This window comes from Emydura macquarii, unplaced genomic scaffold (genome assembly GCF_026122565.2).
Source record: "Emydura macquarii macquarii isolate MOO-44397 ecotype Brisbane River unplaced genomic scaffold, CSIRO-AGI_Emac_v2 contig_2297, whole genome shotgun sequence".
Lineage (NCBI taxonomy): Eukaryota > Metazoa > Chordata > Testudines > Chelidae > Emydura > Emydura macquarii.
In genome coordinates, this window is record NW_027132434.1 from 1,063,669 (window position 1) to 1,087,246 (window position 23,578).

Sequence of the window (23,578 nt, forward strand, 5' to 3'; positions counted from 1 at the left end):
AGCAGTTTCCCCAGGTTGCCCTAAGGAAGGGCCACAGTGCAGTCTGGAATCTCCACAGTGCTGTGCATTGCAATGTCATCCCTGACATGCCTCTCCTGCCTCCAGCACATCTCCTGTGCTAGGGCTTGCAAGGGAGTCCTTGGAAGGCAGCCTTATGAAAATCTGATGATGTGCCTGTGCTAGAGGAATCCTCCCCTGGCTAGATACAGAGCTTTTAGGGTCCCTTTTACGCTGCTTTGGCCCTTTTACCTGACATAAAAGGACCATAGCAGGGCTGAGAATCTCAACCACAGCATAAACATGTAACTAGTCTTTCACCATCTACTTGGTCCCTGTTATATTAGAGTCTAAGTAAAGCTAGGTCAAGCATCTTTTTCGGATGGCCAGGAATCAGTGATGTCTATCCAAGCATGTGGAGGGCCATTCCATCACTTCTGCTTTAAAAAGTCTCATTAAAAGCAGGAATTATTCCATACATGTGTGCCCTTGTATTTTGTTGAACATATAACTCTTTTTCTGTTGTTAGATATGCAGGATGTGAAACTGACTCTAGTGCAGATGGCTAGCAAAATGCCCAATACAACACCACAGAAAATATAACATATTAATATGATATTTTCAAAGTTCTGCTCTGAATTTACAGAAGTTGGACACAACACACACGCCTCTGCATTCATAGCACATTTCTACAGAGATGGGAAAGCGTTTCATGAATTCATTTCCAAATTAATTCAGTTCTAAATGATAAATACAAAGGAAATGCATTTTTGAGTAATGTAAATATTGCCAACTGAAATATCAGATGCATATTATAAAGATACTCACATAGAATTTGAAAAGACCTAATGACTAAGGGCCAGTTTCTGCCACCCTTATTCACACTGAGATGAACCTTACTCCTGAAGAAGTCCCACTGATTTTGGTGTAAGGATGCCAAAATCTAGCCCTAGATAATAGTGGCAGGGTTCTGCTTGATAAAGGCTTTGCTGCCACTGCCTTTTTTTTTTTTTTTTTTTTTGAGGCGGGAGGGGTTATTCTGTTATAACAGTTTTAAAACCATTAATAGTATTGTTTTCCTAAGACTAAGCAACTTAACACGGATGCTGGGAGTCTAAACTACATGTACTAATGAAAAAAACCGAAATGGAGTATGAATTAGATACCACAGATTCAAACATCTCTGAATTCTGGAAAAGATTTGATCCAATTCCAAACTGTGTCATTGGGGCTTAAAGCCACAAACACGGAACTAATGTGGGGTGATCCTGAAATGCTCAGTGCTAAAATTAACTGTTCTGTTTTTATTCAAACTTTTAAAAATTACTTTGGTCTTGGGCTCTATTTGTCATACCTAAATATATCATTTTGGTAAGAAAAGTCAAAAGCGTAGATGGAAGAACATCCGATAGCAGCTCTACTTTTTTCCCCTACTGCCACATAACTCCTTGTCATAGTTATCACTTTAACAAGCTGTGCCTTGTGGCTGATGGACCTGAAGCCAAATCCTTTCCTTTTGATACATGACACTTTTTAAAAATTTATTTAAGTATCTGATGGGACAATAAGTTCAGAATATTCTTTCTGCTATTAAGGAAACAGAGCAAACGAGGCAATGACTGGATTGAGATTAAACATTTGCATTACTGTGACTTGGATGGCTATTTCCTTAATGCACAGACAAGGAAGCTGGCATTTCCTTAGCAGACACCTTAAAAAACAAAATAAGTTAATTTCAGTCCATTCTGGAAGGATTGTCTAGTATGAGCTCATATCCTTCATTAGCATGCACGTTTTATATTGGAAGCCTCATCTTCCTCTCTTACACCATGAAAGAGAATCTAAAAGTTTGTATATGCTCCTCTAAATTCAGTAGATATGTTTGATAGAGACCATTACATTCTCTTATATGCCCGACCTGACACTGCTATTTGTCAGAATTAAAAACAAACAAAAATATTGAGTGTAATTGCATTTCAATCTTTAAATAAAATAGGATACTGCCCGAAGGAAGAATGTTGGGTCTAGTTTTATGCAAGCTTTACATTTTGTAAGATGGGGAAACTGAGTAGGAAAATTATTGATGAGTCACTGTTATTGGTTGCAGCTCCCTGACTTCTAGGAGATGTTATAGTTACTATCAATCCTATTTTCCAGAAGAGAAAGATGAGCTTAAAACACTATGGACATGAAGGGGGGTCTTGATTTGCGGAAGAGTCTGAAATCCCAAGATGGTGAAATGGTGTTTATAATGAAACTCAGTTTAAGTCTTTTTGGACATTCAATATTAAAATTGATGTTTTCTTTGTCTTATACTTGTCAATCTATTTGTAAGAAAGCTCAAATGGGACATAAGCAAAATATAATAAACCTTATTTGAAGGGCAGAATGGAAACTTCTGTCAGGCAGACCAAGATAAAGAGCATAGGGGGATTTATTGTTTAACTTCTCTGTGAATTGTAGAAAGAAAAATCTTTCACTTGGCTACACACAGACTTTATAGATCCTTTTCTGGCTGACTGCAGAGTAAGTAATACTCGGTCAGAGAATTTATGTGTTTACATTCCTCCTCTCAGCAGCAGCCCATCTGCAGAAAAGGTTAGTGAAGTAATGGTTGGTTATTTTACTGGGGAAGAGGCAAGATAAATTTAACTGTAACAATTCAGTATCTTCTAGGTCAGTGTTGGATTACAGAAACTATCTGTTTTCCAAACTGTCTTAGTTTGAGAACCGAGGATCAGTAGTACAGAAAGATATCAATCAGAATAACATCTTCATGACTTCTGAAGGACAGCTTGTCAGAAACTTTCTGGTTTGGAATTAAATGTGGTGGCAAACAGATTTGTGACAGAGATGAAGCATCTGAGCAAAGACTGGCTGCTTCAATTGCCATTCATGAAGGCAGATCTTTATCATTCCAAGGACTTCTGCTTGGCATTTCATGGCTGCTAAAATATGGACTGTTGTCAAATGGATATCACTTCCTTGGAAGTGTTGCACACGTTGTCAGGTTTCACAACGATGGGCTTGTCCTCTTGGTCTTTTTATCAAGAAAACTCCCTCTTTTATTCCTCAGTAGAAATACTAACACAACAGTCCACAATAAAATGTGAAATTGTTATATAGGTTCTCTCTGTCCCCCTTAAGAATTTCTCCTTAAGAGAAAACTGACCAGCTAATTCTAATTTTGTATTTCATGACTGCATTCAGAATACAAAAAAGATATGCATCTTATGGCTCTGTGAAAGCCATCCCACACTCTGGTTATAAGATTTCTATTATCTGTCACACATCAAATTTTCAGGAAAAGTGACCAAGTCCAGATTTTATAAATCCAGGGAGGTCTATGGGAAACTGCAGAGATACTCCCCAGACTTCCAAGCAGGCAAATTAGAAATATAGGAATGGCCATAATGAATCAGACCTGCAGTCCATCTAATCCAATATCCTGTCTCTAACAATGGCGGCTACCTGATGTTTCAGAGGAAGATGCAAGAAACTCAAGAGTGGATAACCTGATCATAGAAGAAATCTATTAATTCTGTCAATTAGCAGCTGGTTTATGCTCCAAAACCTGACAGTTTCTCTCTCTATTTTTTTAATCCTATCTAATATAATGTGGATATTTTCCACATTATATAATGTGGATGTTTTCATAACCATACAAACATCTAATCCTTTTTTCAATCTGTTTGTGGCAATGATTTTCACAGGTTAATTATGGGTTCCGTAAAGAAGTATTTCCTTTTATCAGTTTTACATGTATTGACTGTCCCCCTGTTCCTATATTATGGGAAAGGACAAATAGGAATGCATGATTTATTTTCTCCCCTCTCTAAACTAAACAGTAGCAGCCTTTTCAATCTCTCCTCAGAAGGGACTCTTTCAAAAGCAACAATCATTTGTATTCCCTCCCTCCAAACCCCTGCTGTCTTTTTTCAGATGGGATGACCATAGCTGAACACAATATTCCAAGTGATGGTAGTAGCATCGTTTTATATAAAGTTATTATAATATTTTCAGTATCACTCTTGATCCCGTTCCTTATAGATCTTTGCTTGCTGTTTGTTTGTGGGTTTTTTTTACAACAGCCATACACAGAGGAACAGACTTCTCCCCCCATTCTCTCCGAGTGGTTGCAGTTGATTTAGAACCCAGTAACGTGCATAAATAGTTCAATGATTGCTTCTGATATGCACTATCTTACATTTATTAATACTAAATTTCATCAGCCATCATGCTGCCCATTCACTAAGCTTTGTTAGGCCTCTCTGAATTTCCTCACTCTCTTCTCTAGTCTTGACTAAAGTAAATAATGTAATGACATTTACAAACTTCATTGATCACTCTTTTTCAAAACATTAATGAATGCATTAAATACTGTTCCAAGTACTTAGAAAAGCCCTTCCAAGACAGGGAGCTCAGTCTGGAAGACTCTTAACTGTTTGATTCAGTTACAGCAACATATTTCATCTGACACATAAGCTATACTTGGAATAAATCCTAGAGATGGATCTTGAAGAGACAGGGGAAGCCCTGAATCCTGACAGGATTCCCTGCTGGAGATGGGTCTAAGAATGAAATGAATAATTGGTTTTCTTTCTTTTTTTGCACTGGATGGCAAATTACCATAGTACTCATAACTGCCTCACCTATTTGGAGTTGTTACGTTTACTGGAGGTAGGGACTTTGGTCAGGCAAACAGATGAACTTTAAAGTCCTTAGATACTATGACAGATGGCATTGGGAAAAGAAAGAAATATCACTGCTAAGAGACTTTAATTAAAAAAAACCCCACACCAAAGACACAAATAAAAAAGAGAGAAAGATTTTTTTTTTTAAACTTCAATATCTTTACAGTATAAGGCTGGCTAAACTTGACTTTAAAAGAAAATAAATCAGATAAAGGAGTTGACTGACTGACTTCTCTTAAAAAAGCCTCTCCTCCTATGCTTCCCACCCTGTATTAGATTGTGCTGAGGAAGTTGGGCTTCTTTTTCTGCCATCCTGGTGGCATCTAATCCCCCGCCTCCTCTTCAACAACACTGCATTGGACTCTTCTCTTCTCTCCCCCTCTATGTTCCTATCACTTACCATCCATCAAAATCCTCTACAACAGTCTTCCTCTCTGATTTTGACTCCTGGAACTCTCTCTCTTCCTCTCCTCTCCTCACAATCTCCTACACTCATCCTCTGTGACTTCACCTGACCCTTTAGCTGCACGTTTCTTGCTCTCATCTTTTCATTTAGGTGCAGCCTTGGTTCAACCCTCCCACACATCAAAAGGGCCACACCCTTGACTTGGTCTTCACCAAGCACTCCCTCTCTCTCTGATCTTTCTGTTGCTGAGTTCTCCTTCTTGGACTATCACCTGGTCTTTTGCAGCATCACCCATGAGCCCTTCTTCCCATCTTGTCACATAGCCTTTCCGTGACTTCATCTATCAATACTGATGATTTCTCATCTACTCTCAGCCCTCTCCATCCTGCCCTCTCTTCTACCAATACGATTGTTAATTCCCTGCATGCTTCACTCTCCTCCATTTGCTTTTGCCCCCCCCCCCCTCCTTTCACAGTGTCTGCCCAACTAACCCTCAAGGCTGGCTCACCCCAACACCTGTTTCTTCTGCTCTTGCACTGCAGAGCATCTCTGGCAGAAATCCTGTGACCAGGCTGACTTCCTCCAGTACAGATACATTCACTCTTCTTTCAGCTCTGCCATCTTCCTAGCTAAATAACTCTACTTCTCCAACTGAACTGAATCCCAAGCCTGCAATTTCAGTCACCTTTTCACCACCTTTGACTCCTTTTTCAAACCCTTCCTTCCATCTGCCTCCATTTCTATTCTCTGCACAGGATCTTGCTGCTTTCTCTCAGAGAAAACTGACAAAATATGATAGGGACCTTCCCATTCCCCATAACATGCCTCCTACAATTCTGTCCTCCCATCAGGTGCAAAAGTTTCTTGTCTGCTGTCCTCCTCTAACCCCTCCACTTGCCCCAGTGACCTCATCCCATTCCATCCTCCGATCTCCCTCGTGCTCACTCCCTTAGCTGTTCTACTTAATCTCTCACTCTCCTTTGTCTCTTTCCTCTCAAATACAATCATGCTTTAGTCTCTCCCATCTTAAAAAACAAAACAAAACACTTGTACTTGACACCACTTGCCTCTCCAACTATCACCCCATTTCCATTTCTTCTCTAAACTCACTGAATGTGTTATCTACAAGTGCTGTCCAGAATTCCTCTCCTCCAATTTCATCCTAGACCCTCCAATCCAGTTTCCACCCCTCATACTATGCTCAAACCAATTTGTTAAAGTCTCTAATGACCTCTTCCTGGTCAAAGCTCAGAACCAGTACTCCATCTCATTGTCCTTGACCAGTCAGCTGCCTTCAACAGTCAACCATGCTCTTCTTGAAATCTTGTCCTCCCCTTGGCTTCCATGACTCCATCATCTCCTGGTTCTCCTCCTATATTTAAGTGATCCTTCAGCACATGCTTTGGAGAATCTTCCTCATCAGCTTTCCAACTTCCTGTGGGGGTTCCACAGGGCTCTGTCCTCAGTCCCCTGGTCTTCTCCCTTCACCCTATGCTTTATCTCCAAAAACACAAATTCAACTTCAAATGCATCTTCATGCTGAGAACCACAGATCTACTGCTCTACTCTGGACCTGTCTCCTTCTGTGCAAATTAAAATCTTGGCCTTCATTAAGACATGAAAATGCCTTCAAAAGTCCATATAAAAATATGTTTTAGAGAAAAAGATTATATCCCTTCAAATGTTCAGCTAGCAACCTGGAGACATAGTTAGCTTACAAGTACAACCCTGTCGCTCTCTTATGTGCTTGTAAATCTTGAACACTTTATTCAATATATTTTAACATGATTTAGCCCCATCCACACTGGCTGGCTGAAGCATGTTAAAACTGTTTAATCTTGAAATGGTTTACGATTACTTCTGAAATGAAAAATGCAGATTTGGGCAATTAACAGAAATGCTGATCCTTGGATTTTATGCCAGTCTAGGTATTCTCTTTTCAGGAAAAGACCATAATCAAAATGAGTACAGGATAAACTTGGTCTCCTGAATTAACATTCCTCTCTGTAAAACAATATTTTATGCCTATGGCAGCGTGAGAGACATGGCTACACCTATAACAGCTGTAACATATACTTACACTGTCATTCTACCACTTGTATCTAGCTCATTTTGTAAAACATTTGTCATTAACATCAACATCCTTTGCATTTGTATTGGACATTCATCAGAAGATTTTAAAAGCACTTTACAAATTAAGGCCCAATCCTGTTTAACATGAATGAACACCTTGTGTCCATAGGGAGTCTGACTGACTTGAATGGAGATCCATGCAGGGTACAGGAACCCACATATATGGAACAGCATGCAGGATTAATTACTCAACCTTTGTTTTGGCAAACATTCCATTGAGTTTCATGTGTTTTTTTGCTTGAACAAGAATTAAGAATGGACCATAAATAACTGAGCCTCACAACCTCCCTAGTAATTATTTTATCCATTTTACAAATGGTAAACTCAGTGCACAGAAAGGCTGACTGACCTCCCCAAGGCCACATACAGTAAACCAAGACTAGGATATAAATCTAAAGCCCGGCTCGCAAATCATTAGACATGTTTGGGATATCTACAAAATGAAAGGTGCTACACAGAACCAAATTCTACCCCAGTTTTCTATCTCTTCATGCAAAATGATGGGGGGTTTTGGAAGAGTGCTCCTAGCCCCCAAATGGTTTTTACACTTTACCTTTAAAAAGTTGTCCTCGGTCAATAGTGCAATCTGTTTTTCTGAGACTTGACTTTCCACATATCTGAATTAAAAACCAATCAAACAAAAATATTTGTACAACATAAAGTTACACTATACATAGTTTTTAAAATGGTGGTGGTCAGGATTCTGCTGGGTCTGTGGCCACTACAAAATTCTGAAGTTTAAGTCCTGGGTCTGCCACACTTCTCAACTGATCAGAGCATTTGTCAAAAGATTATATTTCTTTCTACATGAAGGACAAAAGGAAAAAAAGGGATCTTTTCAAGTCAAGGATTTTACCGCAGGCTATTTTACATAAAATAAAAGCTGCATTCTTTAGACAGCAGATTAAAAAGTTTCAGAAGTAATTCAGGACTGTCCCTGTTTTCGCAGATTTCCCCATTTTTGTATAACATATGCACATACAACTACACATTTCACAATGCTGCATTTACAAGTCTTTTAAAAAATGCTGATTGAATACAGGACTGTTCAAAATATTTTTTCTCCTTTACCTTCTAAAAGATGGCAGGCTTCGAATGTTTTCACACTGATGGTGTGATAAAGAATTTACTCTCTTCCTAGCTTCCAGGAGTTGGCAGCACAACACACTGAGGGGTTGGGAATAGAAATGCTCCACAATAGACAGCTGAAAGAGGCAATGCAGTAAAAACCTGTAATATCTATGCAATTCACTCTCCTTGCTGTGTAAGCTTTTAAATAAGCTAAGCATTTTATTAATGATTGCTAAAATAACAGCAATGACATTCATTTAAAAATTGTATTACAGTTTACTCAGTCTGCACATCAGATTACATTAATAATCTTCTACTTTCCATAATCACTAGAGGTGGTTGATTATTATTCAGTGAATAATATAGGAAACCTAATTTTGCCATTTTCTGCTGCCCATATCTGTCAGTCATTTGTTTTTGCTTTATACAAGGAGATCTATAGCTGTTCAACTATTATTTGATTAATTTATTCTTTGAATAATAGCAAAATTCAGCAATTACCTTAGTTATTGCATAATTTATTGGGTTATGTGACCAGGGCCAACCTCACAAATGCCAAAGCAGCAAGTAAACAATGTATCTTTTAAAGTACAAACATCAGCTATAATGCATTAAATGAAACAAAGGAACATGACTAGATCCCATGTTTCACATATCTGAAATTATACTGGTTAGGCCCTGATCCTGTAAACATTTACACATGTGCTTAACTTTACTACTTTGAGTTGTTCCAATGATTTCAATGGAACTCCTCAAGGTAGTAAAGTTAAATATATGTGTAAGTGTTTGCAGGTTTGGGATCTTACAGTATAATAGAAAGCATCCTTCTGTCTCAATGCAATTTTTCAGAAAGACTGAACCACAGTCATTCTAAAAAAAGAGTGCAAAAACTAGGCAGGCATATTGGGATGGAAAGCTTTTTCCTCTCACAAAGTGCTTTATATGACTGAGATTATTTTAGTATTAACATGCAAAACTGAAAGGCAAAGAATACCTATAAAATTTATACATAGAAAATTTGTTTCTACCCTTTCAGACAGATTCTCTTTATTTGTTTCTAATGTTTTATTCATATGATTTGTGCCAAAGAATAAGCAGTTTCTAAAATGCTTGCCCACAATTCCTGCTAGCTTCCTAAAAGCTTTTCCATTTCCAAAAAAACCTATCTAGGGACTGATCTCAGTTATAGTATTCAATGGGAATTTTGCCCGACTTCAGTGAGAATAAAATCAGGCCCTAAAAAATTGGGTATAAGTCTGCTGCCATAGAGTAATTGTATTATATTTTCACCACTGACTATCTGTAATTGAAATTTTTCTTACCCCTGCTTACCTGAAATCCTTTGATAAAGTTCTGGACAGAGAAATCATGGTACAAAAATATGTTGATTAGAACTTGCAACACTTTCTCACTTAGTTTAAAGGGAAACTGAGTTGTCAGAAGTAGCTGAAGAAGACAAAGAGAAAAAATATATCTCCTTGGTAAATGTTCCCAGAATAGATTACATTTCAAGGTAAATGTAACTGCTAGTAGCAACAGCCAATTACAAAGTTCCTTTTCGAATATGTAAATAGCAAAGCAGTTAAATCTGCATTTGGTTCAACTCTCAGAACGTGCTAAAATTAAACTATGATAATTGATTAACACATGTAGTCATCTTCTGCCAAAACAGCATTTATTTTCATTGCTGCAAAAACACACACTTTTATTTACAGCTTATGATTCCATCACATCCTGAACTATATATTGTCTGATTTTAGTTACGTGAAAACTTGACATTAATTTTACCTATTATTTTTCAAATTATGAATGATAGAATAAATATTACAACACGCATCAGGGACAAAACTACTTTCTGCAAGCATACACAATAGTTCTGCAGGCACTCTACACATGTACTCCACTGGAATCACATGAGCAAAATGTCTGCATGATCAGACCTTATATTTGGATAATTCTTCTCATTTTCAAGAGGCTGCAGAGTTCACATCAAGCAGCAATATTCAGTGTAAATGTAAGCTATGTGAAGCCATCCCCATTTGGAACCTAGTGAAACTTACTTCAAAACAACACTATGATAAAGGGGGGGGGAATGAAAACCATATAGTTGTGTGTGCACATGTGCATGCACGTTAATACAAACGACAAGTGAAGATATGTACTGAATAATTTCTGAACAGTCTCCCACATTGTGTGAAGAGGAAACTCTCAACTTTTGTAAAAACATGGGTATACAGAGAGATTATTCAGAACATATGGCTCTCAGGAACAAATCTCATTTTAAAAGCTTCAGGCTTCTAAAGCATCAAAGATGCTATGTACACACTGTACTTGTACAAACCCATTCCCCCCTCATTTACCTTGAAATAGAATTACCTTGTCAATTACTGTAGCCAGGTACTCTTTGCAGGAAAGAGACTGGAAAAGCTCTATACACAGCAGAGAAGAAACAGAGTGAGGAAGTAACCTGTGGATGATCATTGGAGACGTGGCAATTCCAAAAATGAGTACAAGAGGGAATTCGTGTATGTGCTGACTAGACCACAAAGCAGGGAAGGAAAAAGAAAACACAATAGTTATGTGGGTTTCCCCCAGCACTGTATGAAACACAATCACAAGGCCACACAGTATATTCCCATTACAGCACTACCCTCAAAGGATTTGGCAGGACAAAGGAACAATGTAAATGGACTGCTACAATTCAAACAAGATGGGTTTTGATCTCAGAAGAAAATGAAAACAGTAGAGCAGAAGTTATAAACACCCAAGAAGAAAAACGAATCAGACTGTACCCTGAGAACCCAGTCTTCAGGAAGATGCTTGTAAAACATCTGCCTTTTAGTTTTATAGTACAGGAAAGGTTCTCCATGTGCTAGTTTTACCTAGCTGAAAAATTCCAGCATAAAGTCTTCTAAATATGTTTTTGAAATTATTTTCATTTCTAAGGAACAACTTTAATAAATACTGTTGAAAGGCTCAAGTGGATAAAGATAATTAAAGGGTAAATGAAATTATTATTTACTATTTGTACTGCGATAGGACCTAAGTGCCCCAATCATAGATCACGGCCTGACTGTACTAGACAGTGTATAATCACAAAAAAACAAGGTTACTTACCAGTAACTGTTGTTCTTCGAGATGTGTTGCTCATATCCATTCCAATGTAGGTGTGTGCGCGCCCAGTGCACAGATTCCCGGAACCTTTTTCCCTAGCAAGCCCCGCAGGGCCAGCTCAGGCGCCCCCTGGAGTGCCGCGCTCATATCGCGGTATAAAGAGCGCTGCTGGCCCCGCAGGCCCCCAGTCCCTTCTTTCTGCCGACTCCGACAGTGGGGACGGGGGGTGGGTTTGGAATGGATATGAGCAACACATCTCGAAGAACAACAGTTACTGGTAAGTAACCTTGTTTTCTCTCTTCGAGTGATTGCTCATATGCATTCCAATGTAGGTGATTAATTAGCCATACCTTGGAGGTGGGTAGGAGTTATCGGTGACCTGCTCTTGACAGCACGGCTCTGCCGAACCCCGCATCCTCCCTGGCCTGCTCCACGATGGCGTAATGCGACGTGAACGTATGGACCGACAACCAGGTCGCTGCTCTGCAGATGTCCTGCAGGGGAACCCGCTCCAGGAAGGCTGCGGAAGAGGCCTGGGCCCTAGTAGAGTGTGCTCTTACCGCACCTGGAAGGGGCACCCCTGCCTGCTCGTAACATGCTCTGATGCAGGCAGTAATCCAGTTGGAGATTCGCTGGGTGGAGACGGGAGCCTTTCATCCTGTCTGCCACAGCTACGAACAGCTGTGTCGATTTCCGGAAGGGCTTGGTCCGCTCGATATAGAAGGCCAAGGCTCGCCTGACATCCAGCAAATGTCCCCTCCTTTCCTCCTCCGAACCATGGGGTTTTGGAAAGAACACAGGAAGGAAAATGTCCTGATTACTGTGGAACTGAGACACCACCTTAGGCATAAAAGCCGGGTGAGGTCTCAGCCGGACCTTATCCTTGTAAAAAACTGTGTAGGGGGGCTCCGAGGTCAACGCCCTTAGTTCGGAGACCCTCCTAGCCGAGGTGATGGCCACCAGGAAGGCTACCTTCCACGATAAAAGGAGAAGGGAGCATGTGGCCAGGGGCTCAAAGGGGTGTCCCATCAGTTTGTTGAGAACCAAGTTGAGGTCCCAGGGTGGCACCGGGTCCCGCACCTGAGGGAAAGTCCTCTCCACCCCCTTAAGGAACCTCACCGACATGGGGTGAGAGAATAGGGAGCGGCCTTCCATCGGTTGGTGGAATGCCGAAATGTCTGCTAGGTGTACCTTGAGGGAAGCCAAAGCCAGGCCTTGCAGTTTAAGCTGCAGCAGGTACTCTAAGATAGCCTGTATGGGTGAGAAGCTGGGATGTAACCCTCTCGATTCTGCCCACCCCGAGAACCTCCGCCACTTAGCTTTATACGTTACTTGCGTGGACGGTTTTCTGCTGCCCAAAAGGACCTGCTGAACCTGAATGGAACAGGCCCTCTCTCCCTCCGTCAGCCACAGAGTCTCCAGGCAGTGAGGTGGAGGGAGTCCAGGTCGGGGTGCAACAATCTCCCGTGGTCCTGGGAGATCAGGTCGCAGCGTCTGGGTAGCGGAATCGGTTCGGTGATAGAAAGATCGAGCAGCATGCTGTACCAATGCTGTCTCGGCCATGCTGGGGCGATCAGGATGATGTTTGCCCTGTCCCTCTTGATCTTGAGAAGGACTTGGGGCAGGAGCGGAATGGGGGGGAATGCATACATCAGGTCCCCTGTCCAGTCTATCAAGAAGGTATCGGACAGCGAGCCTGGCTTGCGACCCCTGAGCGAACAGAACCTCAGGCATTTCCTGTTCTCGGCTGAAGCGAATAGGTCTAGACGGGGAACACCCCACCTTTGGAAGATTAAAGCCACTATATCCTGGTGCAAGGACCATTCGTGGTGGGGAGAAAATGAACTGCTGAGGCAGTCTGCCTCGCTGTTCCGTACCCCAGGGAGGTGAGAGGCAGATAAATGAAAATCGTGCCTCACTGCGAAATTCCACAGGCGAATAGCTTCCTGGCAGAGAGCCGAGGAACGTGCCCCCCACTGCCTGTTCACATAGAACATGGCTGCCGTATTGTCCATGAGGACTTGGACTACCCTGACCTTCAGGAACTGAAGGAAGGCCTTGCAGGCCAACCGGACCGCTCTGAGCTCGCGTACGTTGATGTGCAGAGCTCTCTCCTCCGGTGACCAAAGCCCTTGGGTGCCCCGATTGCGACAGATGTGGGCTCCCCATCCCATATCGGATGCATCTGTGATGAGCGTCACAGATGGGATAAACTCTCTGAAGGGAACGCCCATCATCACTTCCCTTGGGTCCCTCCACCAATTGAGGGAGGACAGCACCTGTGGGGGAACCATGACCACTCTAGTTAGAGAATGCCTGTTCGGTACATACACCGAAACTAACCACGTCTGGAGAGGTCTAAGCCTCAATCGTGCCAGCCTTACTACGTACGTAGAAGCTGCCATATGTCCCAACAGCTGCAGGCAATGCCTGGCTGTCGTCGTGGGGGACCGGTGGAGACTGGATATAATAGCCTCCATTGCTTCAAACCTCGTTTGAGGGAGGAAGGCTCTGGCTTGTACCGCATCCAACTTAGCTCCAATAAACTCTATACATTGTACCGGAGTGAGTGTGGACTTTTGCTCATTAATAAGCAACCCAAGTCTGGTGCATAACTCGCGGGTGAGAAGCAGACTATGTCTGACGTGAGACCTCGACTTCCCCTGATTAGCCAATCATCTAAATAAGGGAAGATTTGAACTCCGCTGCGGCGCAGGTGGGCTACCACCACAGCCACGCACTTAGTAAAAACTCTGGGTGCTGAGGAGAGCCCAAAGGGTAAGGACCGAAACTGGTAGTGTCGCCCAGCCACCATAAACCTTAAAAACCTCCTATGGGCAGGCAATATGGATATGTGGAAGTATGCGTCCTTCAAATCTAGGGTGGCATACAAATCCCCCGGGTTGAGGACCGGAATAATCGTGGCGAGGGAGACCATACGAAACTTAATACGTCTAATATACTTATTCAGGCGACGTAGGTCCAGAATGGGCCTAAGGCCTCCCTTCGCCTTGGGGATTAAAAAATATCTAGAGTAAAATCCCCGACCCTCCTCGGCCACTGGGACTTCCTCCACCGCCCCCAGCCTGAGGAGCGACTCAATCTCCTGTACCAGGAGTTGAACCAGGGCAGGGTCCCCAATGGGGGACAGCCTAGGAGGGGCGTTGGGGGGGAAGGCCGTGAGTTGGAGGGTATACCCCTTGGCAATCACCTCTAGGACCCACCGGTCCGTAGTAATGGCTTCCCACTCTGTAAAAAAGGGGCGAAGCCTGTCTGCAAACGGACGGTCAAGATCCTGGGGAGAAGGAAGAGTACTACCCTCCTGCACAGGGTCAAAAGCGTTTATTGGCATTACCCCCTTTAGATGGCCCTTGTTGGCCCCCTGCAGAGGACCCTTGTCGGCCTCCTCTGCCTGGACCGCGGTAGCGCTCACGACCTCTCCTCTGCTGGGCGGGTCGAGGAGCCTGCCTGGGTGGGGGTGGTGGTTGCCTCTGGGCTTGTGGCCTGGACTGCCGTCTGGAGGCCTGGGGGGTATATAACCCGAGGGACTTCAGGGTTGCCCAAGAGTCCTTAAGCGCATGCAGCTTTTCGTCTGTCTTTTCTGAAAACAGACCCAGACCGTCGAAAGGCAAGTCTTGTATGGCCTGTTGAACCTCCTGGGTGAGGCCAGACGCCTGCAGCCACGAGCAGCGGCGCATAACGACCGCTGAGGCCATCGCTCTGCTAGCGGTGTCTGCCGCGTCGCTAGCAGATTGTAGGGCAGCGGTTGCCACTGCGGCCCCCTCCTGGAGTACCGTGGAGAAGTCTGCCTCCTGGTCAGGAGGTAATTGGGATGCGAACCTTTGCATCGAGGCCCATAAATTTTTATTATATTTGCCGAAGAGGGCCTGGTGATTAGCTACTCTAAACTGCAGCGCTGCAGTAGAGTAAATCTTCCTCCCAAACAAGTCTAGCTTTCGGCCCTCCTTGTCCTTGGGAGTGTTCCCCTGGTTCCCCTGGTGGTCTCTCTGATTGGCCGCATCGACCACCAAAGAGCTTGGCGCGGGGTGGTTATAGAGGAACTCGAAAGGTTCTTTGGGAACGTAGTATTTCCTCTCCACCCCCTTGGACGTGGAAGGTAGAGAGGAAGGGGTCTGCCAGAGATTTCTGGCAATCTTCATGACCCTGTCATGCACCGGCAGGGTTGCCCGTGATGGCCCCACAGAGCTCGAGGGCCCAAAGAGGGGGTCCTCCTCCTCGGACATGAGCTTGAACTCCATGCCCAAGTTCTCAGCAGCCCTTTTCAAAAGGTCCTGGTGGGCACGGAAATCAAACAGGGGGGCCCTGTGATCTCTGGCCGCCGCCTCATCTGGTGATGAGGAGGAGGATAGGGGTAAGGGTCCAGTGGAGGGTCCCTCCCCTGGGTCCGAGTCTTCCTCCGAACCCTGCCCTTGAGTCTCAGGGAGTGAGGGTATTGGGGGGGCCACCGCAGATTGCGTAGACATAGAACCCTGGAGCATAGGGGCATTCCAGGGTCCCCAATATGGCCACTGCCAAGGCACCTGGTTCCACCCAGGGGCTTGCAAGGTGAGCGGCTGCTGTCTCGCAGCCCTCTTGTCACCCGAGCCTCCCATACGTCGCTTGCTCCGCCGACGTGTGGATCGGCTAGAAGAAGAGGATGACGTAGACCGGTGCCGACACCTGCGGTGCCGGGGATAAGAGGAGGCCGGGGATGACGACGATGTAGAGGACCTGCCCCGGCGGCGAGATGACTTGCGGTGCCGCTTACCCCCTCGAGAGCGTGAGCGGTGCCAACGATGGCGATGCTGAGGGGACTCCCTCCGCCCAGTCATCGGTGCTGGCAGGGGCTCTGGAGCTACCGGTGCCGCTGGATGCGAGCCGCTGTTTGATGCGCTGGACATTGACCTGGATCGGTGCCGGGACGGGCTCTGCACTGGAGTTTGCGAGCCCGAAATACGGTCCCTGCTCAGGCCAGAGCTGGACCTGCGGCGGCTCCGGCGATGGACTCGGGACCGCCCATGGTGCTGAGTCACTCGACGACCTAGAGTCGGAGCTCGGAGGGGAGCCGGCGCTCTCCACCCTCCGTGACCGTCTGGAAGGAGACCGAGATTGAGAGCGTCTCCAACCACCGGGACCACCCAGCGCGGGTTTGCCCTGGGACGCAGGTCCCTTGTCCCTCGGCCGAGGGGGGGACGGAGGCGTAGGCATGGCTATGAGGGCTCGTGCCGCAGTAAACGCCTCCGGCGTCGACGGCCCTTGCAGGTGCGCTCCTCCACCCCCAGGAGTCGGGGGAGGCAACCCGCGCGGAGATGCCGGGGCCGGAGTGATCTCCACGGCCCGTGGCTGGGGTGTCTCCTTACTCCCTCCGCCCTGCGGGGGCCGGGGGGAGTCTTTAGGTGCGGCCAGGGGCCGTGCCATCTTCTTCGGCCCCTTTGGGATCCGCTGCGGTGCCGAGAGCGGTGCCGGTGGGGGGGGCGCTCCGCACCGACGACACACTCGGTGCCGACGGTGACCGGGACGGCTCGGAAGCTGGTCGGAGCACCGACTCCATTAGAATCGCTTTTAGCCTCGCGTCCCTTTCTTTTTGGGTCCGAGGCTTAAAGGATTTACAAATCCGGCATTTGTCTCGACAGTGTTGTTCACCAAGGCACCGGAGACAGCGGTCGTGTGGGTCACTGACCGGGAAGGCTTTAGCACACAAGTCACAGTTTTTGAAGCCTGTAGAGCCCGGCATGACTCCAAGAGAGAGAAACCCCGTCCGGGGTTCTTACTTATTACTACAACTAACTAACTTATCTAACACTATAACAACTATTCAACTCTAAACTCTAAAGAACAGTAACAACAGCTAGGGAATGAGCTACTTGCACACAGCAAGAGGCGATAGTTCCAGCAACCGTCACAGGCGGAAAAAAGGAACTGGGGGCCCGCGGGGCCAGCAGCGCCCTTTATACCGCGACATGAGCGCGGCACTCCAGGGGGCGCCTGAGCTGGCCCTGCGGGGCTTTCTAGGGAAAAAGGTTCCGGGAATCTGTGCACTGGGCGCACACACACCTACATTGGAATGCATATGAGCAATCACTCGAAGAGAGAAACAAACAATAAAAACCCAAAGACTTAAAAAAATAAATAAAAAAAGTATTGTTGTTTGCTAAAATACAATAAAGCAAGACATTTAGAATTAAACTTAAAAGAAACCCAACTTTCTGAAAATATGGCTATGCAGTTAGATCATTCAAACAATTGTAACTTTCTGCCCGCATTAACATTCTGAGATGAACCAGAAACATTATCCATCTGAACTCCTAATTGCCATATCAGATCTTACCAAAGTTCATATGTTCACTTATCTCTTCTCTGACAGCAACCAATAACAAGTGCTTCAGAGGAAGGGGATAAACTCATCCATCATGAACGTTTACACAAATTAGAGAGACAAGAGGATGTAAGGTAATATCTTTTATTGGACCAATTTCTGTTGGTGAGAGAAAGAAACTTTCAAGCTACATGGAGCTATTTCTCAGGTCTGGGAAAGGTTTTCAGAGTGAAGAAGAACTCAGAGCTCAAAAGCTTCTCTCTCTCCAACCAACAGAAGTTGGTCTAATAAAAGACATTACCTCACCCTCCTTGTCTCTCTAATATCTTGGGACCGACACGGCTACAAAAACACTGCATATTTATACAAATTAGTATTCCTATGAGAGAAGATAATTCCTACTCCTAAAGAGTTTTGTGTTCGGCTTATTATAGATCTTAAAGAGTCTATATTCTTTCTGTGGGTGAAATCCTTTCTCCCTTGACTTCACTGGGGCCAGAACTTCACCTTATGTTTTCATCCTAGCATATCTGTGAAATGTTCTTAATATATTACACACATACACCTCTTTTTAAGTCTAACCAGACTCTCTGCTTCAATAATATATTGTGGCAGTGAATTCCACAGTTAATTATTTGTGGTGTAATGCATTTATTTTTAGCAGTTTTAAATGTACTGCTTTCAAATTTCACTGTTTATCAACTTATATCATGTGTGAAGAAAAATTGGACTGCCCAAATGGCTCTTTCTAGATACACTGTAAATTACAGACCTACTATATAACCACTTACTTGTTCCTTCTATAAAACAACCTAAACTTCTAAATTTCTCTTTGTTTTGAAGCTTTTCCATTTCTCTTCTCATTTTTGCCCTCTCTGAACCTTTTCTATTTCTAGTACATTTTTTCTGAGATGTGATGACCAGAACTGAGCACTGTGTTCAATGTGAGGGTCTATCATTGATTTATACAGAGGTAGATAGCCTCTTCCCTTTTCTGTAGTTTCATGTTATCCAAAAATTTTGCCACCTTACTATTTAACACATCCCACCTTAAAGATCACTAAAATATTAAATAATACTAGTCCCATTACAGACCCTTGTGGCACCATTACTTACTTTCTTCCATGATGAAAATTGACTATTTATTCCTTCTTTTTGTTCTGAACCTCTTAGTTAGTTTCCAACCCATGACAGGGTTTCAGCTCTCATTCCATGACTATTTCATTTCCTTAGCCAATTTTTAGGAGGGATTGTGTTGTAGAATTTTTAATGAATCTTAAAAAGTTATATATAGCATCTGTCCCTTATCTACTATTCTGTTGGCTACCTCAAATAATTTTAACAGATTGGAAAGCAAGATTTTTCTATAAAGAAACCATGGTTTAAAAAAAAAAAAAAAAAAAAAGAACTTTGTCATGAAGATGTTTTATAACTTCATCTTTGTTATTACAACTAATTTACCTGATAAAATAAAGTGCATTTCTTTAATTCCCAGGGACATTTCTAGCACCTTCTTTAAAAGATAAGGTACAACATTGACTTCTAGTCCAGCAGAACAGTATCTGATTTTAATAAAGACAACTTTTAATGTACAGTGAATGCACTGACACCAGGATTCTCTGAAGCCAGTGTCTATAAAAAGACATGCTTTAAAAATTCCTGACTAGACAAATAACACACTGAAAACAAACACACACCACACTTCAAAATTCCACATAACTATTATGTACATGTCCTCAGACACACAGCAAAAAGGCATTAGAGGAATTTTCAAACTATGATCAACACCTATTTTTTCTAAGTCTGATATCTTAAAAATTCTTTTCCAATTAACCATAAATTTGGGTTTTAAAAAGATATTAGCTGGAGAATACACCTGCAAAATTTGAAGCTGAGATTTTTTTTTATAATGGATTTTAGAGTAATGGGAGTCAAAAGTGGCTTATAATAGAAGGCAAGTGCCAACCTTAACTAAGAAGCAATTACTCCATAAAAATCACATTTAAGCCAAAGAATACTGGAAAACCTAAAGAGAAGGTTCCCCCCCCCCCCTTGCTTTCAAACAGTCTTCTTTGGTAACTGAACCGAAGTTATTTTTTCTATAGCAAATCAAACCTAACTATCCATCCCGTTACTTATTGCGCCACATTTTATACACATGGACACAGAAAGAGCCAATGGCTATATTCTTAAGTTTGTCTCGGTAAAATGTTTAACTCAAACCAATCTGGAAGAGCACAGCTGATCACAGTACATTGCAGAGAACTGCTACAGACAAACGCATTAAACTGCAGACTGACAAATGCTGAACCCTCTGGCAAAGCTTAAGTTGGGATGCTTGTCCTATCTGGTGCTGGAACACTCCCACTAAACTTGGAGTATGTGACTTGAGCTATTCCACGTTATTAGACATGTACCATGACAATATCCACCTCTTCCCAACTTCAGAACACTGGAAATTAGGTCACATTATAATAGTTAAAAAATAAATACAAAAACATCGTTCGTACTGCTAACAATGCTTGTTTACCAGTGCCTGCTCACCTGCACCACTATTGCTAGCCTCAAAATTTCTGATTCAGTTTTCCATCCTCTCCATGCCCTTGTGAAGAGATACTGTGTGTCCCAGGATTTTACAGTCAAAAAGGGATATTTCATCACTCCAGAATTAGCTTGGGTGATCGACAACCAGGTCTGAGCACATGGTTTAGCCTTGCTTGGATCTCAGCAGCTGCACTGAGAAGCCATACCCGAGTTACTGTGTCTTTACTGGTTCCGCACCCTCTCAACCACACGTGCCACTAGGACTTCTTGGGGCATATGCAAGTGTTCTTTGAGCTGCAGTAAGCTGAGTCACTGTACAGTTCTTTCCCAGTCAATTGTGAAGAACATCTCTATCTTTCTGGGCATATGGGGAGAAACACAGGAAGCACTGGAGAACCATCAGCCCTTGAGTGATTTGGCCTGCATTCTTGTGGCAAAGTAGGAAGGTTACCACACCAAGTGAAAAAGTGATCCTTGAGCTCCAGCCTTTAATTTTATGGCATCAACTAGAAAAAGCAGAGGGGAGTAAAAAGGCACCAGTTCAAAATCTCAGGGCACATTACCTGCTGATAACTATGAAGTCCTGAAGTACTTTTGTTGTGAAACTTTCCATGTCTTTGAAGATAACCACAATTGGAGGAGACTGCCAGTGCCTGGAAGAGGAAGTTCTTTTTTTGCTTGGAGTTTCAGAAGCTGTTTTCTTCAAAGCCATTGTCCATGTATTATAAAACAGAAATTGGGAAAGGATAAAAAGTAAGTATCTCGTCTCCCATGTTATAATGCTCTAGTTCCACTGGATGACTTAACCAAAATAAACAAAATTAGCTGTGTTTCAGGAATACATGGTACTCTTACTGTGTATAGTAGCACTGTTTCTCTCCTGTGACCCAAATGAAACAGCTATGATAACAGAGAATAGGTAAGAAAACTATTCTGCAACAAGGGCCAATTCTGCCCTTACCTCTGTGAGCATGGGTAACCCTCTGGCAGAGCCCTCTGGTATGGTTCCACTGGGCAAAGGGAGGGACAATTTGGGATGGGCAAACAGCTCACCATAGCAAGTCAGGTATGCCTGGGAACTGTCCTGTATCTCAGCTGAGATACTCCAGCAACCAATCCGAGGTCCCAATTCAGCAGAGACCTAAGCACATGCTAAAGTCCATTTCTATTCAGCAAAACACATAAACCCCACTGAAGTCAATGTAAATAAAAAGGAATGAGGAAATGATTCTAAGCTTTTTTTGTCCACTTATTACCCAGTATGAAACCAGAGAAGGCCTTTAGAGTCTCAATAATTTTGGTATAATATTTGTGTTAATTATTAGTTTTTCATTGGTGAGAAAAAAATAAAACATTTGGAAGGTTTTATTTTCTTATTAACTGCCTGGGTAATGCAATCTTTAGATGGCTTGTGTAAAAGGCCCACTTAACATTCATTGATCATGTGCCTTTCTCCTGGTTATCTGTTCTTTATATTTTGTTTTTCAAAACTAATACTTCAGGTATCTTTTCTGGAGAGAACAACATTTGGTAGGAAGTCAGATTTGAGTTTTAAGCTTCCACTTCCAAAGCATTAGTATAAAACAGCTGTGTTTTCTTTAGAATTATGAAAAAAACTTTCAAAAGTGACCTTTCAAAAAGAGACATTAATATTTAATTAGAAACTAACTTCATACTGGTAAAAGAATACTTTTAGGGTCTGATGGTCTCAAGGTCATGTATCACCTAATACTAAATGAAAAACTACCTCTGCCTGTGTTTTGACTATCAGATATAAGACTGAGTTATGCAATCAAAATTTTATGAGACTTAAAAGCCTGGTATTTTGTAAATTGGCAGTACAAAAACCTACCTGTGTTACACTCCTGTACCATTTGGAAAGAGACGCCATTGAGCAGGGTATCTTTTTCTGGGAAATTTTGACACAGTCCTCCTCTTCAGATGAGTCCACATCTACATAGCAGTTCATCAGCTGTCCCATCAGCTTCTGCAGCAGATGTTTTATGCCTTTACAAAATATAGACATACAATGAAGAGACTCTCGCCTAATTACCTAAAATTCTAGCCCCCGCACACATCTATTTTTTTTCCTATGATTAGCCTGTTTTTGTCTTTTCTTGCCCTTTCCCGCCATGCTCACTGTCTCTCTGCAAAGCAATATTCTCAACTTCCCCAGGCAGCTCCCAAATCTCCATAGATCAGGAGAGTAGTGTATACCTATAGTTAAGGTTAAGATTTTGTCTCTGTTATTTTAGTAAAAGTCATGGACAGGTCACAGGCTTTTGTGAATTTTTGTGTATTGCCCATGACTGCAGCGGCTGGGAGTTGCCAAGGAGGGTGGGACGGGTGCAGCAGCTGGGAGGCCTTCCGTCCACTCCAGGCTCCCCCCATGGTGGCTTGGAGCTGCAGGCCCGCTCTACCCCACGGTGGCTGGGGGCTGTGAGGAATCCCGCCGTCAGCTACCGCGGGCGGTGGGGACCCCAGAGCTCATAGCCTCCTGACTGCAGTAAAATAAGTTGCTGTATTTATATAGTGAAGCACAATTACATAAAGCTTTATGGAACATAAGTGATGTTACGGTTTTTTGTACAATATAAACATGTATGCATTAGACCTGTTCTTGGCATTTAGAAAAAAACTGGATAGTATTTTTCTGAAAATATGTAAAGCTATTTTTTTTAAAAACAGATGAGATTCTCCTCACTACGAAAAATGTCTCAGAGACATGAAGTTGGTGGCTGAAAGGGAGGAGAGTAGGGTTTACAGAGAGAGACTTCACTTTATAATAGAATATTTGCTGTGACAGATATTGCATCCCCATGCAGTGTCTTCGGGGACCACTTACTAAATTTATGAATGGTTTATGTACGTTTGTGTTCTATTCTATGGAAGAGAGTTACCACAGCTCCTCCAGAAAGTAAAAATTGTGTGTTGGGGAAGGTGATTAACGTGAGTCACTGTAACTAACACCCCTAGAGGGGTACAACCCTTGGGGAAGTTTGCATGTACTAGTTCAAATTGAGTTTTTCAGAGACTCAAACAAAGAAGGGGTTTTTGGTAGAAAAAGCTGAGCTTGAACTGACACAGGTTTTTCCTTTTGATTCAACAAACAGACCATGCTGAAGGGTTGAAAAGACTTTGGCCTAGTAGAGTCCCATAAGACTGGTAGGTGACCCCTGGCATGTTTAGAGTGTGTTTAAATCTGTTTATTGGGGCTTTCATTCACTCTCACACCACACACACCCTCCCCCTTTTGCCCTAAGAATAAATGTACTTGCTTAGAAAAAGCTGTTTGGATTACTG

The 23,578-nt window shown here is 43.1% G+C and overlaps 1 protein-coding gene across 8 annotated transcripts in view; it reads right to left on the bottom strand.

Moving 5' to 3' along the window:
- Positions 1-23,578, bottom strand: part of ORC3 (origin recognition complex subunit 3) — a 92,237-nt gene that overhangs the window by 44,185 nt on the left and 24,474 nt on the right. For all 8 annotated transcript variants that reach the window (XR_010922075.1, XR_010922072.1, XR_010922074.1 and 5 more), the window contains exons 6-11: positions 22,128-22,282; positions 20,839-20,975; positions 10,678-10,837; positions 9,634-9,747; positions 8,302-8,435; positions 7,784-7,847 (exon numbers count right to left, since the gene is read on the bottom strand). Coding sequence is in view for 4 of the 8 variants with exons in the window: in XM_067560710.1 (XP_067416811.1) it covers positions 7,784-7,847; positions 8,302-8,435; positions 9,634-9,747; positions 10,678-10,837; positions 20,839-20,975; positions 22,128-22,282 (764 nt within the window). In the remaining 4 variants the exon portion in view is untranslated. The remainder of the gene's footprint in view (positions 1-7,783; positions 7,848-8,301; positions 8,436-9,633; positions 9,748-10,677; positions 10,838-20,838; positions 20,976-22,127; positions 22,283-23,578) is intronic.